The following is a 17821-nucleotide window of genomic DNA, read 5'->3' as shown; positions in this document are numbered from 1 at the left end:
CATCTTTCACATCGCATCGAAGTAATGTAGTGGTAGGTTTTGAGTTTAATTATAGGATCAGGTCGGGTGCGAGGAGCGTGTCGATAGGGTGAATGATGATCTTCATATCCATGACCGAAATGGGGATCGTGAGGCTCATAGTCGAAGCCACGGTGTTGGGGAGGAGGGCGACGAGCACGCGGATGCTCTTCCTGGCGAGCATGCCGAGGTTCTTCTTGATGAGCACGCCGAAGAAGTTCGTCTTGGCGATCACGCTCCATTGCTTCTCGACGATAACGCCGAAATTCTTGGAGGAATGCGTCTTCATCTTCATCAAACGGAGAGTCCGCAGGGGTGAGACGGCGGGCTTGATGAGCACGCCGGCCTTGTGTCTGGTGGCGACGTTGCTGGGGGGCTTCCACCATGTCTTCATCCTCCGACTTGACGGTGGGCGAAGCGGCACGACGTTGCTGTTGCCGCTGAGGCCGTTGTCGTTGTTGTTGCCTTTGTTGCCCTTGTGGCCGCTGTTGTTGTTGCTGAGTCTCTTCACGATTAGGTTGAGGAGGGCGTGGGGGCTCTGTCCCAGCCTGAGGCCGGGTAGAAGAGTCGTCATCATCATCTTCTTCTTCTTCTGCATCCTCAACTGTAGGTGAGCGATGAACCGGCTCCCGTTGTCGCTGAGTCTCCTGGGGAGGAGCCTGTTGTTGACGCTGAGTCTCTTGAGGAGGAGGTTGTTGACGTTGGAGCTCCTGCGGGGGTTGTTGCTGTTGTTGTTGTTGTTGCTGTCGCGAGGGCTCTTGAAGAGGAACCTGTTGTTGACGTGGGAGCTCTTGTGACGGATCCTGTTGCCGTGAGCGTGAGAACTCCTGAGGAGGAGGCTGGTTAGGGTCACGCTGGTAAGGACCCCGCTCGTAAAGATCTCGTTGATAAGGATCCCGCTGGTAATAGTCCTGCGGGTAACGATCCGGCGGGTAACCATCTTGATAATAAGGATCCCGCTGGTACATATCACGAGCGCGATGAGGGCGCTGGTAAGGCGGCTGCCATGAAGGATCATGCGATGGCTGCGAAACAAATCTCGGATCAGGTCGCTGGGCAGATTGCCGATGAAGAGCTTCGTCATGGGAGTCATAATAACGCCCATCGAAGCGATCATAGGGATATTCATAAGGAGGAGGCTGTTGATATTCAATAGCATCATCCCGCAAGCTTAATTGGCCGAAGTTTTCGTAATAAGCAAAAGGAGCAGTAAAAGGAGCAGCAAAAGGAGAAGCAAAAGGAGCAGCAACAGGGAAAAAAGCAGGGACAGCAGGAGGAGGCGGTGGAGGAGGAGGACCAGACGAGTAGATGAAGAGAGACCCCGGGTGGAAGGGAATCGGGATGCTTCCCTGCGGCGATCCGTTATTCTCCTGATCAGACGTTGGCTTATACACTCCGTCTTCCACTGTACCCCAGGTTTCTGCTTCGGTGCTTCCCGGTTTGATCGTAGACAGCTTCTTATCAGCGAGACAAAAGATCAAGAGTTTCGGATCAGTCTCTGCTTTCTCGTCTTCGGCAAGCGATATTTTGGCAGAAGCTCCGTCTATCTTGGCACTCGAAAAGGGTGCGTCTAATACCACAGTCAGAGACGTTGAGCCTTGAGGTTGTAGACGTAGCACTACATACCTTTCCACTCATTGTTACTATGCTCCAAGTAACGAAATGTTTGGTCCGCAGCAACATAAACAAAGTATACGGTGTCTTTGGCTTGGAAGCTGGCCATGGGAGTTCCAGGAAGAGCTTCAGCGTTTGGGAGCTGGGCAATCTTCCACCCATGTAGGCTGCCATCATCTTCGATGGCGCCGATAGTACCATCGGGGTTTTGGTAGAAAACCACTATTGTAAATTCACCACAGGCGACGGCAAGTTGGCTTTTGTCGTGAACTCGGATGTCCAAGTCGTCTAGCTCCTCGTCCTCCCAGCGGCTGTCTTCTTCTTCCTCTTCGTCTTCATCATCGCCTTCATCCTCAGCTTTCGAGGTCTCTGTGAAGCATTTGAGGGTGTGTGTTTGGTCCACAACAAAGATTCTCTATATTTTTGCAGTATAATTAATTCTCTTGTGTAAGTGTGTCAGGGTTTAGGGTCCGTGGGTACCTTGTAGTGCAAGTTCACAAGAGGTGCAGATGTGTCACTCCTAACACCAGTCACCACTTCTACCCTGTCGGTAAGCTCCGAACCCGTCCATGTTTCCATGAACAGGGAATTCTTGACCTCATGGAAGAGATGAGTTGATTTGCCATCGGTAGAGGCAGAACCCCCAGCCGCCAAGAGGAAGCGGGTCACATCCTGAAGCCTGCCCATTGCTGTAATGCTCCGGTGAGGCCGATACTGCTTGTTTTCGGTGGCTTGATATTAAATGAAGTTACGAAGTGACGTCCAACTCAACTCTAATAAGAAAGATCCCTGTGAAACAGGCTAGCTGCTTTTATAACTTGTATACCGAAAAATTATTAGCCGCTGCACCCAAAACAATTTCTTCCCCATTGGGCCACACCAGATGTCACCCTTTGGGCTGAAATTTTGAGCCTCAGCGACCCCAGTCTAGATGACGTCTCGTCTATCAAGTTGTTGCTCAAGCCTGGGCGAGGGAAGCAAATTTTTTTTCATCATATGATCCGTGAGCTGGCATTGCCTCGCATTGCCTAGCAAATCAACTCCCGATGCATTGCTTCTAAGAAACCCGATCACCGCTCATGCATTCTATTTGTTGTCCTTTATCCGGAGGCGTGCACGAGGCTTCCAATGAGGATCGCGAAGTTCTTAGGAAGTGTGTCAATGACGATGGAAATTCCTTTCTTAATAGGCGGCTTCATTCACCGGCCGGGGTGGGGGCTATTGACGTGTCACAACATTGCATTCGCAATACGTTATGTGGCTTATGATGTTTTCTTGACTTATAGGTTGCAGTGCATGATGTATGTATGTTGGTTGGCAAACACATCTACTTATCAGTGCGGCTGAACATGTAAACTGCAAAGCACTCACACCGAGTGGGCTCTGTTTGGTGGATGACTCGGCTTTCGTTCTCGTCGCATGCATGTCATGCAAGGAAGCTCGACACGTCGATAATGACATACCGGAAGACGGTCGGTAACTCGTAACTCGCCGAGCAACGAGGCAGTGCCCGAGTTACCCCGTATATCTACTCGAGAAGTAATTTGAGGCTCTTCTGTCTTGTGCCTGGTTCCCTCGAAATCTTGTCTCATCGCGTGCTAGCCACCACCTATATAAACTGGCATATGATCAGTCACAAATCCGTTCAGGGCAACCAACACTTCCACCATCTTCTCCCCTGTAATTTATAGCAATCGTTCCCCCGGAAATCATTCTAGAATCCAATCAAAATCTCACTCAGAATTTCAATTAATCTTACTCTCAATTGCGAAGCAATGATCACTCTACACGATGCCGCTGCCCAAGGCAGTCTTACTACAGATACCCTTGATCATTACAAATCGGCATCACTCCACTTTAACATTGACGAACTCGATCGCAAGGGTCGGACCGCCCTTGCTTATGCTTCTCTAAAGGGCCATATCGACGTGGTCAAGGTCCTATTAAGCGAAAATGCAAACGTCAATCATATCAACGACAAGAATCGAACTGCGCTATGGTATGCATCCTTCAGCCACTCTTCCGTCACCCAGCAGCGGCGTCGCGAAGTCATCGAGTATCTCTTGCATAAAGGTGCAGATCCCGATGTCCAAGCGATAGATGGCACCACTGCCCTCATGAAGCTCATTGAGCATCGTGATCCCGGTGCCATCAAGCTTCTGACAGACATGGGCGCATCTACTACCATAGGAGTCAAGAAAGGAACAAACCCTGTGACCATTGAAGAGTTCGCAGAGGCCACCAAAGACCCGGCGGTGATTCAGGCTATCAAACAAGATCCATTGCCTGCCAAGAACAGGGATGAAATTGTAACTGAGATTATCAACTACTTCTTCAAGTCCATTGGTTTCATGAATCATACCCTCAAAGGTGCGGTTAAGACAATTTTTGGCATCCAGGGTAACATGAATCAGTCCTTCGGTGTAAGTGAGACAATCCTCAGTTTACATTTCGTGAATATTGACTTGAGCCTTCTCTTAGTGCGTACCTGAGAACATGCGATCCAACGTCTCCAACACCGCAGATGCCCCACCCGAACAGACCGAGATTTTGAGAAATAGGATCTACACTGACTCTAACACGACTGATTCTCTCGGCTTCGGAGACTTCCAGCCCCAGCCTCAGTCCCAGTCCCAGTCCCAGTCCCAGACCCAGACCCAGACCCCAGATGCCAGAACAGTTGCTCTCCCTCCAGTTACAGATGATGTTCCGAATGACGTTACAAATGATGTTACTTCTATTCCGCTTGTGTCGGAGATTTCAGAACACACCACGGCAGAAGAATTCCAGGCCAGCATGATGCAGTTTATTGGTGACACCGGCCTCGATTATTTCTTCAAAGAGGATGATGATATCCTAAAAACCATTGCGAGCAAAGCAGTGGAGCTTCAAGGAAAAGAAGACAATTTGCTCAAAAAAGGCAAGGATATCGAGGACATTACGAAGCTTGCTCTTTACCAACCGGTCTTTTATTGCGGTGAGTTTAAACATAGGCATGTTACCAATCAGACGTGCAGCTACTGATCATCACATTGCTCCACACAGACGACAGTGGTTCCATGAAACAAGGCACACGTCAGTCCGACCAGATTGATCTTGTTCGACGAGTCGCCCGAATCTCTACATTGTTAGTACCCGACGGCTTCGGAGCAGGCTTGCTCTTCATCAACGACAAACGCGATATGAACCCAAAGCTTAAAGCTGAGGAAGTCGAAGAGATCATGAAGACAACCAAGCTAGGTGGTAAGACCAGGATCGGCACTCAACTGGAACAAAAGATTCTCAAGCCCCTGATTTACGATGTCATCAAGGCGGGAGGAAAGATAGAGAGGCCTATTCTCATCTCCTGCATCACGGATGGCTGTGCCAGTGGTGAGACCAGAACCAAGTTCAAGGAGGCAATTGTCAGCTGCATTGAATTCCTTACCGAGCACGATTACCCTGAGCAAAGTATGCCAGTTACTTTAATCATGCTTGTTTTAATGGACACGGTGCATCAAATACTAACTGTTTTGATAGCTGTTCGATTCCAAATTAGTCAGATTGGCAATGATTCCTCTGCAGCAGATTTTCTGCAACAGCTGAAAGAGGATGACGAACTGACTGAGTGGCTCTACTGCACCACCCGTAAGTACTTCGTGTTCCACAACATAGCTGCCCAATAACGAGCACACAAAGGCTAATACAAGTTCAAACCTAAAGAGCGCCTTGATGAGGGATGCAGAGAATTCAACGAGAATGAGGAGGATCTCGAGCGATGGGTAAGTTTGGTTGCAGCAGATGCCTAAATACGCCATGATTGTGCTAATCAGCCACACAGCTTCTGCAAACCCTCATGGGACCGATTGCCAGCTTGGGAAGCTGCAGCGATTAAATGTATAGGTAGATTTATGTGTTTGCTAGGTGCTGAGGAGTTATGGGAGTAAATGGAATCAAATGAGGTGGGACTCGTTGGCAAAAGTTCAGGCGCAATGGTGGGAACTGGGAGGATCCTTTCTTTGAGACATTCTTTGGTCATACTTTTCTTTTGTTGAAAAGCTTTCTTTCTTTTCTTTTTCTTCTTCTTGTATTAGTCACCTTTCTTTTCTATCGCTGGACTGCCTACGCTGAAATTTTCTTTACAATTTTTTCCTGTCTTGAATGGCTTCTAAGTTAGTTTCTTTAGGTTAATGATAATGCAGGCGCAATATTCACATACATACTTTGGTCAAGAGCTTTGGTACTTCTGTAGCTGCATGATATATAAGTGTAGCCAAGTAGCTATCATAGTTTAGTTTCTGAAGTTTATCAATTCCCCTTTCCAATTGTGTGATTTTATGCATTGAGAACTTTTTGTTATCTGAAAGTGTCCTCGGAGTGGCTATATTCAAGGTTTGAGACGCGGTAGGCTGGTTTTGTTGTCGCCTATATAATTCCCCCAACTTCCCTTCCCTGTCTTCCCTTTCATTACTACTCTTAAACAAAATCTTCGTCTTACAGTCGATTTCAGCAATTGCAGCATTGCGCGCCAAACTTCTTCTTACCGTTATTATCACGCAGACTTGGAAAGATGTCAGCCACGAATAACTCCATATCATCTGTCGACGACAGGTGCCCACTGACTACATTTTCTACCCTTGACAATCTTTTTGAGAAGCTGGAGACTACAACCAGCCAAGGTCTTATTGTCGACCAAGTCAGTCGTCAAACGTATGAAAGTATCTGTGCAGAAAGAGCCGAGAGACGTCGCAGGTACAGATTTTTCCTGTACCTTGGCGAAATCCAGGATCTCATCATAACGATGCCAAATCCATGCCATGATGCTGCCAGTCGACATCTCGACCTCGTCATTGCTCGAAAAATAAAGGCAATGGGGTTGAGTGGGGAGTGGCTCCACGAGGACAGCATAACTTACCTTGAAAGATTCAACGGAGACCTCCTTTCTTCTGGAGAGGCCAATTTAGCCGGCCGGCCACGTCTTCTTCGGCCCTCAATCCTACACGATTGGCCGACGATTGTTGTCGATTTTGGTCCTTCCAATTCGATGCCGCTGCTCAGAAAAAAGGCCGGTTGGTGGTTGAGAGCCTCAGGACACGAGGTAAGGCTCGTCCTTCTATTCGAGGTGAATACATCCACTGGAGGCATCACCATCGAGCAGTGGAGAGCAGGCCCTTCTCGTGTCCAAAAGGTTACTATCAGAAGAGTCGTTGATGCATCTGGCACTATCCCAGTAGCATCCTATGAGGTGTTTCGCGGTCCACTATGGCTGAATTTTCGGTCCCTGTTTCTTCGCCCGCCTAGGAGAGGCTCAGGCGAAATGGATGTGGTTATAGGCAATAATGAGTTGCAACGTCTTGCCAAGGCTACTTGGAGAGCCGAGAGATTAATAGGAGAGGCATAGAGGTTGTTTTTTTGTTCGGGCGTTGTTGTTGCGAATATAGGGGTATTTCTGTACGTCATATAAGAAAAACTAAGCTTCTTGTATCGGGTCGATTGAAAGAAACTTGGAAAAAATATAGAAGGGGAAGTCTGTATTACTATATAAATTATCATTTATTCTATAGATGAATTAGTGTAGAGGAGTTATACTATAGCAAAAAAGCTTACAAGACACTAATAACTTATCATAGACAAGATATTCACATTTTCACACAGACGCTGTAGTGTAGTAGATAGATATACCACTAGTAGATACCTCTAGTAGATAGATGTACCTCTAGTAGATAGATATACCTTTAGTAGACAGAGATAGATCTAGAAGACAGAGATAGATCTGGTAGATAGAGGTTGATTGAATAATAGAAATAGACTCAATATATAGAGGTAGATCTAGTAGATAAACCCAGCGTGGGTCGTAACATTCTATGTCAGAAAAATCATAAATCAGTTCGCTCATATGACTCTCAAGCCTACTCAATCACAAACAGTCGACTCTGGCAACAGTGTTAGCTTCATATCTATCCGTTCGGGAATGATACTTACCCCAACCATATCCGCCCTATCCCCCTATTGTCCAAACGAAACACCCGCAAACTCAGTCATTCCATCTTCAATGTCATCCTCATCCCGATCATCGTCATACAACCTCAGCTCCTGCATTTTGCTTACATCTCCCGGTGCAGGTATAAGCACAAGAAGTCGTTTTTTACCAGTCTTGAGCATTTTTTCGTCCAGTCTGACAAGGTTGACGTCCTTCAAAGTGTCCACAAGTATAGCCCGTTGCTGTTTTGGCTGCCACTCAACCCAACACTTTTTCTCATCACTCCAAGCTGATGGCCTATGAAATTTGAACGCATAAAGCACTTGTCTCCCAGTCCATCTTGGGAAGATGGTTGTCGGCATAATGTCAAACGTCACGTTATCCTGATTTGTGGCCTCTTCCGATGACCCTAGAAACACCTTGGCGAAATCGCTGTGCTGGAAAAAGGAAAGATATGTGTTGTGTGGCTTGTTTTTCTTTCCAATGGCGCAGAGACGCTTACCAAAGAAGCCTATGCCTAACCATGCGCATATGGTACGAAAAACTTCTTCGGTGATCTTTGTGCCTCTGCTTCCGCCAGTCTTTATTTTCGGCCTCATATTGCTAGAGAGTAAAGATAGGTCAGCTCATGCGATGAATAGTTGTGGAATTCATTCGGAAGTCTTATCAAAACTTACTGTATACCCACTACCATTGGATGTCCGCCGTAGGGAATCCAAACTGGGGCTCCGCTCATTCCTTGTTCTGTCGGTGCTTTGTATTCGACGCATTGTTTTCCACTTGACTTGATTGAACCGGAGCTGTGTTGCAGCGGAGAACTTGAAACATTTCCTCCATAGCCACTGACGTTGGCAACTTTTGAGCCTTGCAAGTTGAAAGAGGAGCTGAGCCCAAGATTCAACCCCAGACCCTGCCTATTGCTTTCTTTGGTCTTGTCCTTCGCCAGCAAGATGATGCCATAATCATATGAGCCCTTATCTGGGGCATTGGGCTTGGTCTCAAGAATTTCGATATACTGGGGACAGATTTTGAACCCAGCAACAGGCTCGGGCTCTAATCCATCATTTTCAGCCCCTTCTCCATTATTCTTCCTACTCTTTTCAGGCTTTGCACAAAAGACCTTCAAGTCCTGGACCGTAACTTTCTGATTATTGATGAGGTTATGGGCGGCAGTCAAGATGACATCGTACGTGCTGCAAGGAAAGTTGACAAAGAACCCCGTGCCATATGTCGGTCCCTCTACATTATCAAAACAGTCAGCCATATAGTCATTCACAAGGAGAGAGATGTCACCAAAAGGCCAGATACACACCGCCAAAGTCACATTGCAGCCTAACGATGCTGTTTTTCAGATCGAAACTGGCCTTATCGAGACCTTTGTTCACATCGGGCTGCTGATTCTCGGTGCGGCTTCGATGGACGGCGCCAGGGGCTATGATGCGCGGATACTCCATGATGGTGTCCGAGGAGAATTCAATACCGAGTCTGTAGAGCATTTTCACTTGCAAGAAGAGAGTATGAAAAGGAGTAAGTAATATTGAACTGTCGTACAAAGTTTAACCACCAGACTCGTTGGACTCATTGGAGACTGCTGCCTTGGACCAATCCATGTATTGCTGCCCAACTCTTACTCTTACCAGCATCAACTGCATGACGACGTGTTAATCGAATCGCTAGAGGAGGTTGGGGATGCAGGACGCAAGGCTATGAAACTCTTTGTTCGCCACTCCGTTAATTGGCGTCTTGCCAGAGTAATTCGAGTATCATCACCCCACGAGCAGAATAAGCCTCTAGACGAATAGTGGCAACTCGTGTCTTTGTCCTGCTAGTTAGTTGATTCCTATCCATCGGCAAGCGATAGACGGCGAATTAGCTTCGCCTGCATTGTAATCAAACTCCTTTCATCTCTATCCGACGGCCGCTTAGGATGATCGATCCTCCTAACCCAATTGCCGTAGCCTTACAGCCCGCTCCGGGAGGGTTTGGCCCACTTCTCGAAGCCCATCTCCCCTCCTCCACCAAAAATCTGAGAGCAACGCCAACGAAAGTTATCATCGTGTCCTTTTTGATCCCCTCGTTCATTCCTATTTCGATCGATCCTTCAACGAACAGAAGTGCCTTTTGCGGAACGCTTCCGCCTGTCGCTGTAGTTGAAGTCGGACCCTTGCAGCCCATGTTAGTTGGGCGAAGCTAGCTCCGACTAGGATCGCCTTTTTACATGCAATCCGACTCTGTTCTATAAGTGAGCAAATGCGCATCTAGCCCAAATACGCAAGGCGTCGATCATTATACTGTAGAATACGAGATGTCATCTCAGTCTATTCCCCATCCGAGCAGCAAAACACGGCACAGCAGCGACAAGCATCGCTCTTTTAGCTTCTCGCGGAAATCTCATACGGCTCATACAAGCGCCCACCGCCATGTATGTAATTTCAGGGACGTTCACGTCTTTTCTTGATCAGACCCCCCCTCCAAATATGCGACGGCGTGTCGTTTGTCGAAGGGGCCCCCCGTTTCTCTTTTTCCTCAAAAAGGGTCAGTAATGATCACCTTCCGGGATTAAAATGGCCCCATTTTCTCACGCCTGCAAGGGCACGACACATTTTGAAGCAAAAGGCGATTGAATCATTCCAATTTCGAAAAGAGAGAGCCTTCCCCCCTGTTCGTTGCGGCACTTATCCCAGAGCAGCAAAGAAATAAAGTCAGATACTAGTGGCTCTCCACAGCTAGGATGCTTTGCCGGTAAACGCCCCCCGAAATGTGATTGCAATTAGCAGGATATCATCCCACGTAGGGAGCGCGGCGGCACCACTTATGCGTGAGACTCTTGCTAGATTGTCGAGGACATGGCATATGCCAAGAGGCTTTTGAAACGATTCCACGAGGAGCATCACAGGGGTCCACTATACTATATCCCTTAATCGTCTCAAGGTGGATTGAGTGGTCTATGACTTTTTTCTTTGTGAGTATTGACCTTTTCGGCAATTGTACCTGTAAGCCAACAACTAGAGAGTGTGTAAAAAAAAGACGCGTCTTACAACCCCCCGATGCCCCAGACCTCTAGCAATATTCCGTGCTAGGGGGTGGAGGAGAAGGAGGGGAGACACACGGGCCTCGTGGTCCTAGCATTCGGTAAGTTTTGAAGAAAGCACAGACAACAAAAAGAAAGGGCAATGACAGCCGAAGAGCCGACTCCGTGTCATTGGGAGGAGATATGGGAGGAGATACCGATCACGGAGTCATAGCTGTAGTAGTATTGTTCGGCGTACCTTGATGACTAGGAAAATATGGACTGGCCCGTGACCATGTCCAAGATGCCAGGCCATGCTGGGGCAGAGATAGCCAGAGTGTCCTTTCAATGGCACGACAGATTCCGCAACCATCGTCGTCTCACCAATGTATACGGTTCCCCAAACGAAAAGTGTACGGAATGGCACGAGTCATGGGGCTCCTAGAGAGAACGGTCCGGCTCCAGCAGCCAGATTGACGGTGCTTCTCATTGCGACACTGCTACCGTACCCATGACGATGGGAGTATCGTAGCATCTGTTGAACTGACCTTCCTTTGTCCTCCTAATCATGGGAAGAGATAACGCCTTCGGTCCGCTCAAGTCGCGCAGTGTGGAGTAGGCTGCAGCTGGTGGTGGTGTATACATGCCATGCAAGATGGAGAAATAGGCTGTTCGATGTGATGATGTGTGGGAAGGAATCTCACACTCGACTGGATCGACACGAAGTCAGTACTGGGCGAATCTCCATCTCCCCTTTCGTTTGCCGACGCCTTCCTTCCTACCGCATGCCGCCGGGAAGTGATCCAAGTGGGCAGAATCATCCCCTTTCGCACCTCGCGTCGATCCTTAGCAATCCAGCGCAATATCGGGCTTATCTTGAGCGCCGGTACTGCGAGAGAGATCTCGCGCTTACGTGATGGGCGAGATCACAATTGCGCGGGCGAGTCGGAACAATTCAAGACGAGAGTGAGGTCCAGACCACCCTCTGCTCCCTCCCACCCCCCCCTTCTTGAGCAGCCCCCATGTGCTGATTTTCCAATATTACAGGGCCATCAGCAGATTTGATGGGCAGGACAGCCTGGAAGTAGCCCGAAAGTTCCGTAGACTGCTGTTTCCGTGCCCTCCCTTTTGGTGAAGATCCTTGCAGGAAGCGGTACGAGCACAGGGACAGTATACCAAGCAAGCACGGTAATCGTAACAGATTGTCCGTGGCCTTGGCCGGAGGTTTGGTAAGATAGTCTCCGGCCCCAGGTGAGAGCGTATCGTATATACCAAGTATTCGCTCACCTTCCCAGGATGACAGTCCTAAAGACAACGGGTCTAAAGCGGGTTGCAAGCTGCAACATGAGCCTCTCTCTTCCACGTGGGGATCAACTGCGCTACAACGCTGCCGTGTGTTGTCGGCCTCGACGCTTTGCTGGATCCGGGATCTGTCATGGTCAGGGTTAGTTGTAAGTCAGCCGGGGGGGTTGCTTGCAGGCTTATAACACTCGCATACCCAGTAAGTAGCATTTCCCCATGCGAGCACTAGCACCATCACGACACTGTACATACATACACAGCCCATGGGCCATGGACGATATGGCCAGGGGGGAGAAACTGTCAATCCTGGGCCTGGGGCGTGGTCAGGTCAGGATGATGCCTGTGCTCGTTTGGATAAAAAGACCCATAGCCCACCTGCAGGGCTCATCACAGCCAAGGGCCAAAAGGACGCTACTTCGTGCTGGCAACTGCGAGCACGTTGATATTATATGCGCCGTAATCTGATGCTGCAGGCAGCGAAGAGGTGTCTGTCAGGGTGCTGGTGTGAGTAGCATTCGAGCGTATCAAATTTCCTGGCGTTCAAAGACGTGAGAACATCATGATCATGGGACACGAGCAAAGGCATCGAAAAGGGAAGTTGCCGAGAGCGGCGAGTAAATGAAATGAGCCATGAGGGGATTAAAAGAAGAGAAGTGAGAGTGAAGAAGAAAAAAAAGAGCGCAGATGTCGCAGCAAAGCCGTGATGATGATTAATACATGGAACGTTGACAGCAAATAGGGTTAAGGCTCTAAGAGCACGATCAATGGCAATAGCCTGCCCTTCGAAGCTGCTGCAACTCTGCACTGCACGAGAGTATCCGGCTGAATGGTTCTGGCGGATCGGCCCGTGCACTCACAAGTCACAACTCGAAGTCGCGGAAGCCCGGCTGCGTTGCCCCGGGCCGTGGGATCGCCCGCAGGAGGCGGCATGTAATTGAATTTGATGTAAATGTGCAGTAGCTGTACAGTACGAGTAGTTGTACAGTATGATCAATGTATAATAATAAGCGCGGGTAAGGAAGATACATGTAATAACTATGCCCAGGACAGGCAAGGCAAGGCAGAGGCAAGGCCAGGAACACAGCCGGATGCCGTGCCGCGCCCTGCAATTGAAATCAAAGTCGTATTGGGTTCATGTTGACAATGGCCAGCCGGGTCTGGAGCCTTGAACTGCATTCCGAGAACGTTGACATCGCCGCTACTCGTACGAGTTATCAGCCGCAATGACTCGGGCGGCAATCCATCAATCACCCCAGCTGTGCTGTCTGCTCCTGTGAGTGCTTTGTCATTGCCCAGACGGAGTAATACAGTACCGCATACACCAACAGGAACTGGCTCTCACAGCCCGGCTGTGCCCCTTGCCGGGCGTGACCACGGCCTGAGGCAAGGAAGCGGGCACCCAGTTGCTGCGCCGCCCGGGGGGGTCTTGGGGGTCGTTTATCACGGTCTATCTACCGGATGATGATGATTTCGAATCCAATTCCTTATTTGTCTTGTCTGTGAATTACGTGTGCAGGGTAGCTAGCCTTTTTGGCGTGAGTTGACGCTGGAACACAGACAACGACAAGGATGAAACAGCGCACTACCAAATCCCACTCCATCCTACACCAAGTTCGGTTTATACGGGTACCCAGGTCAACTACATACACATGTTGTGTAAGTCGAGTAGCACACACACTCATACGCACAAGTTGGTGACGAGGCCATCGTCATCGCCGTCTAACGGGCACTGCTCCCGGCGAACCTCTTTTGTCTGTGCAGCCGCACCCAAATCCCGTAGGGCTGTGCTCGGCAAAGCAACATGCAAGGCTGCATGAATGGCCCTTTCCATCTGATCTTCTAGAAGCTGACTCTGACACCCAGCCTGAATTTCGCTTCAAGCCATGGGCATGCATGTATGCGGACTAGTCCTTTCTGCGAACCCAGATCTGGCGGAATGGCGGTAAGGGGACGGTAAGGCTGTCCATGGCGTTACACTCGCTTTCTCGATGCATTGGCGAGGACAGAAAACATCAATGGCATATCATACACGTGCCTACATGATGTATGCACGATGACTGCACGCATGTAAAGTACATTCCTCATTTTGAAAGGACCATGGAGCACAATACAGTTCCGAACACGAGAGAGGGTATTCGCCCGGATCTGTCACGATCCGAAACTCGTAAACTCCTACTGCCCTTGGCGGGGGGCGCAATGCGCAATACGCGATACGACGACAAACCGACTCTAGGTCGCCGGTTTGTTTCGTTGAACGCTTGCGGGACTACAAAAGTACGGCTTGATCCTTCGTCACGGACTCCGTCAGGACGGGACGACGCCATAGGACGCCGGCTCCTTTGGCGGCCAGGCACCCGCAAAAAATGACTGGACGGCCCGTGAGAGGCTAACAAACCGTCTGAAAATGAATAGGCGATCCGGAGATGCTTGTGACGGAGGCGTGCCTGTATGAGTATTTTTCGTTGCGATGTAGACGTCATTGCCACTTGGAAGGATGGGAGTATACAGTGCCTATAAGGCTGGAATGAGTGTAATGTTGCATCGCTCGAGTTCCCTCCAGGCACCTGCTTTTCTGGTGATTCGACGACACAAAATCAAATAAGTGAATTAGTAAATTGTTCCTGCCTAGGCAAGAAGTTCATGAATCAGTCATCCGGCAGTCATGCTCATCCGCAGCGAGCGTGCATTTGGGATCTGACAGGCGAGGTCGCCGGCTGTAGGCCAAGGCCGAGCTGCCTCGCGCTTGATACTTGGTAGGTTGCCGGGCTCCGTATCGAGTCAAAGTTGCGATGCGGTCTTCTTGGAGAACTCAAATTCAAGTTCAACGATCAACAAGGAGCTCCATACCGTAGATAGGGTAATTTGCAACATTCGAATTTCGCCGTCCGGTAATACCTGCAAAGATGATGATGACGGGTGCTAAAAGCTTGAACCTTGAAGCATGGATGGATTGATATGAAGGTTCCAGGAACACCAGACAAGCACGAGTGCTAAAACAACCTAAACAGACAAGGTACCTCGCCTAAGCGAACTGTGCCAGGCGATACATCCTGTTCCGCCCTGCCCATCGTGGGGGACGCTATTATGTACTCTGCTATGCTCTGTTATTGATGCTATGCTATGCGCTGCCTGTGCCTTGTGCCTGTCAGTTATCACGGAACCTGGAAAGAGGCTCCAAACAAGGCAAAAATGGATCAAGCGCAATTTCCTCGTGCTTACTGTGCAGCCCGGCTTTCGCAGGGCCAAGCCCGATTACGTTGCGTCCGTCCAGGCGCGGCATCTCGATTGTGCAAACAAAACAGCCGCGGGCGAGATATGCGGCGGCGGCGCCTACAGCATCCGTGATAGCAACGACAACAGCAGCAGCGGCAGCAACAGCAACAGCGATCCCGAGTGAACCTAGCGAAAATGGAACGAAGAAACCCCGTGAGATGGGCGGTGCGCGTGGCCCCTTTTCCGGAATCAAGTGCTGACGCCTTGTGAGGCTGGTGAAGCGAATCATCAATCGTCCATCCCCCCAAGCGAGTACCTGTAAACGAGGGCAGATGCTCTTTCAAACTCCCGTCACTTCACTGGAAACTTCTAATTACATTACAATGGATGGTCTCCTCCATACTAACGACACAGTAAGCACAAGCTTGCCGAAGCGAGGCCAGCAAATCAAGTACCGCCCCCCTCCGCGCGGCTCGCTTGCCATTGGGCCGCTATTTTTATCCCCCCAGAAAAACCTTACCCTAAGAGAGAGGCCGAGGGCTGTTTGGTGAGCTTCGCGGCGCTTACGGAGGTGGGAACCCATGGGCTCTTTTTTATTTCCAATGCGGTTTTTGGTCTTGTTGTGTTGAATCAATCAAATGAGATTGGACGTCTTGACGGGTACTGGTCACATACGATGGCAGTCAATAGCAGCGCCCTGTCAACTGATTGCCAAGCATCCATCCATTACATTGGATGTACATGTACTGCACCGTCCACTAACATGTAATTCCGGTACCTGTACTCTCTCTATTCCGTCCACATGGATCAAATGGATGCAACAGCGCCAAGCGCTGGCGGCAGTCCGTATTAGTGCCGGTTTGGATTTGTTCCTTTTTTTGGCCGCAAGCGAGGCATCTTTTCCCTTCCCAGGTCCTCGGCAATGAATCATAGATCAGCGGCGGCACCCTAGGCAAGAGGGGGGCTTAGAAGCTTCGTCTCGTCTTATTTTGGAGTCAACAAGCGATAGTCTGCCGCGACTGGCCCCGTATCAGAAGCCGGGAACGAAAGCGACCGCAGAGAGATTTGAAAGAGACGAGACGAGAGGATCAAGGGATTCGCTTGGATGAATCAAATCGTCTTGTCCTAGGTGTCTATTAGCTCTGGCTGCAGCTCTGGGCTCTGGCTCTGCTGGGGGATCCATGCTGTGCCATGGCTATTTTGACATGATGTCCATGCCATGCCATGCCATGCTGTGCCGTGTCGTGTCATATTTGCCGAAGATATGTACTTCCGAGTACAGGTAGGCGTGTACATGTACTTGACACTTCACTGGATTGCACGTATTACTGTATGGTGCCGCTTGTAACCTCAACCTCAATCTGATATCCCCATCCATCATCGCCATGTCTTTTTCTGCCTTGCGTACAACATTAAGTGCCCAGTTAGGATGGAAGCATCTACATGAGGCTAGCCCTGCCGCTGGTACATTATTTGCATCTGCTGGGACCAGTACGTGACATTGCTCGCTCGCATTGCATGCGTGGAGAAGGGCGCATCATGTAACTCTACTGGGCATTGATGCCCTCATCGAGTCCCCAAGAGCGACGATGAGATGACATGGCCTTGTCTCTCCTTCGCCAACTACTGCCCACCACCACCACCAAAACCTCAAGGGTTGCGTCGTAGTGGCTGGCTCCATCAGCAAGGGACCTCCCCCCCCTGGCACTGCCCAGTTGGACGAATACGGCATCCTTTCAAGGCGAAAAAGGTACGCGCCACGTGGGGGCTGCGATAGAAAGCAACTCCCCAATCTGTGCACTTACATGGGCAGAGGACATGACCTTTTGGTCGGCATCAGCCTGGCTAGTACCACCTGTAATCTGCCTGTGGTCTGGTCTTTTGAGATGAGATGATGGCCTGGGATCCTTTACCGACGGAACGTCTAGAGCATCAGTGCGCAACCTGGCACAAGTTTTAGGCCACGGGTAGTTTCTCCACCCACTCGAGGCCATTTGCCTCTCCCCTCCTCACTGTGACAAAAAGCTAAAGGAAGAAAAAAGAAGACACAGTACTGTATCAGACGAGAGCCCAGAAAATGGAGGGTGGACCGGGGGGTGGGAGAGGATGGTGGTGGGTTTGAGCCATGACAGGACAAAATACAGTTTGATGTTGTGTTAGGGGGAATGACGGCCTCTCGATTGGGTTATTCGTACCGGCTATCGCTCGCTGGAGATGCCTATACGATACACGGGGCCTTTTCCAATGGGCAAGCAATACTATGATGTATGCCTAGGGGAAACTGTGAAATGATTCAACATGAATCCTCTTGCCCTGGATCCAGAAATCTGCATGCACGCCTCCATCTTTTTTTTGTGCTTCTACTGCAGCCGGCTCCCGGTCCGTCGATGAGATTGGATGGAGACGCCGACAGGAACCCTCCCATAGGAATTGCCACGAGGCCCAAGAAGGCTGCATCCCGCACAAAAGAAGACGGTGGATGGTGATCCGAACGAGTCGTACACACTATACATCATACACGATGTAGACACTATACATGACAACCGAACCGCATGCAGTCAGGATTGCAGTGCAGTGCAGGAAAAATGCGGTGCTTAGTTGCACATCGGTAGCCTCTACGATTGGGCTGACTCACGCGCAACCTCAGCCCTACGGCTTGATCAAAGCGGGCAAAGCCCACGCCCCCAAAAAAAGGGCCGTCAGCC

The 17821-nt window shown here is 49.7% G+C and overlaps 5 protein-coding genes across 5 annotated transcripts; 3 read left to right on the top strand and 2 right to left on the bottom strand.

Annotated features, from left to right (window-relative positions):
* Positions 1–49: 49 nt before the first annotated feature.
* V8C40DRAFT_282610 (uncharacterized protein) lies at positions 50–2347 on the bottom strand (the record flags this gene model as incomplete). The annotated part of the gene is made up of 4 exons (XM_083221819.1): positions 2113–2347; positions 1645–2047; positions 844–1588; positions 50–788 (listed from the first exon to the last, which is right to left on the bottom strand). The coding sequence occupies exons 1-4, from the start codon at positions 2317–2319 to the stop codon at positions 50–52; spliced, it is 2094 nt and encodes a 697-aa protein (XP_083078090.1). The 5' UTR covers positions 2320–2347.
* Positions 2348–2577: 230 nt separating this feature from the next.
* On the top strand, positions 2578–3025 carry V8C40DRAFT_233480 (uncharacterized protein). Its single transcript, XM_083213371.1, has one exon. It carries the CDS (start codon positions 2761–2763, stop codon positions 2977–2979), a length of 219 nt encoding a protein of 72 aa, XP_083078089.1. The 5' UTR covers positions 2578–2760; the 3' UTR covers positions 2980–3025.
* A 382-nt stretch (positions 3026–3407) lies between these two features.
* Positions 3408–5506, top strand: V8C40DRAFT_261735 (uncharacterized protein; the record flags this gene model as incomplete). Its single annotated transcript, XM_083219296.1, has 6 exons — positions 3408–4055; positions 4114–4609; positions 4678–5082; positions 5152–5259; positions 5335–5393; positions 5453–5506. 6 exons carry the CDS (start codon positions 3408–3410, stop codon positions 5504–5506), a joined length of 1770 nt encoding a protein of 589 aa, XP_083078088.1.
* Positions 5507–6181: 675 nt separating this feature from the next.
* V8C40DRAFT_282609 (uncharacterized protein) lies at positions 6182–7012 on the top strand (the record flags this gene model as incomplete). Its single annotated transcript, XM_083221818.1, has 1 exon — positions 6182–7012. One exon carries the CDS (start codon positions 6182–6184, stop codon positions 7010–7012), a length of 831 nt encoding a protein of 276 aa, XP_083078087.1.
* Positions 7013–7371: 359 nt separating this feature from the next.
* Positions 7372–9108, bottom strand: V8C40DRAFT_233479 (trypsin-like serine peptidase). Its single transcript, XM_083213370.1, has 4 exons — positions 8904–9108; positions 8269–8830; positions 7594–8194; positions 7372–7544 (listed from the first exon to the last, which is right to left on the bottom strand). The coding sequence occupies exons 1-3, from the start codon at positions 9085–9087 to the stop codon at positions 7618–7620; spliced, it is 1323 nt and encodes a 440-aa protein (XP_083078086.1). The 5' UTR covers positions 9088–9108; the 3' UTR covers positions 7372–7544; positions 7594–7617.
* Between the last annotated feature and the right edge of the window lie 8713 nt (positions 9109–17821).

Source organism: Trichoderma camerunense (genome assembly GCF_050948025.1).
Source record: "Trichoderma camerunense strain CBS 138272 chromosome Unknown V8C40scaffold_2, whole genome shotgun sequence".
Classification (NCBI taxonomy): Eukaryota; Fungi; Ascomycota; class Sordariomycetes; order Hypocreales; family Hypocreaceae; genus Trichoderma; species Trichoderma camerunense.
The sequence above is the reverse complement of the archived record's forward strand: the minus strand, read 5'-3'. Positions and strand labels throughout refer to the sequence as shown.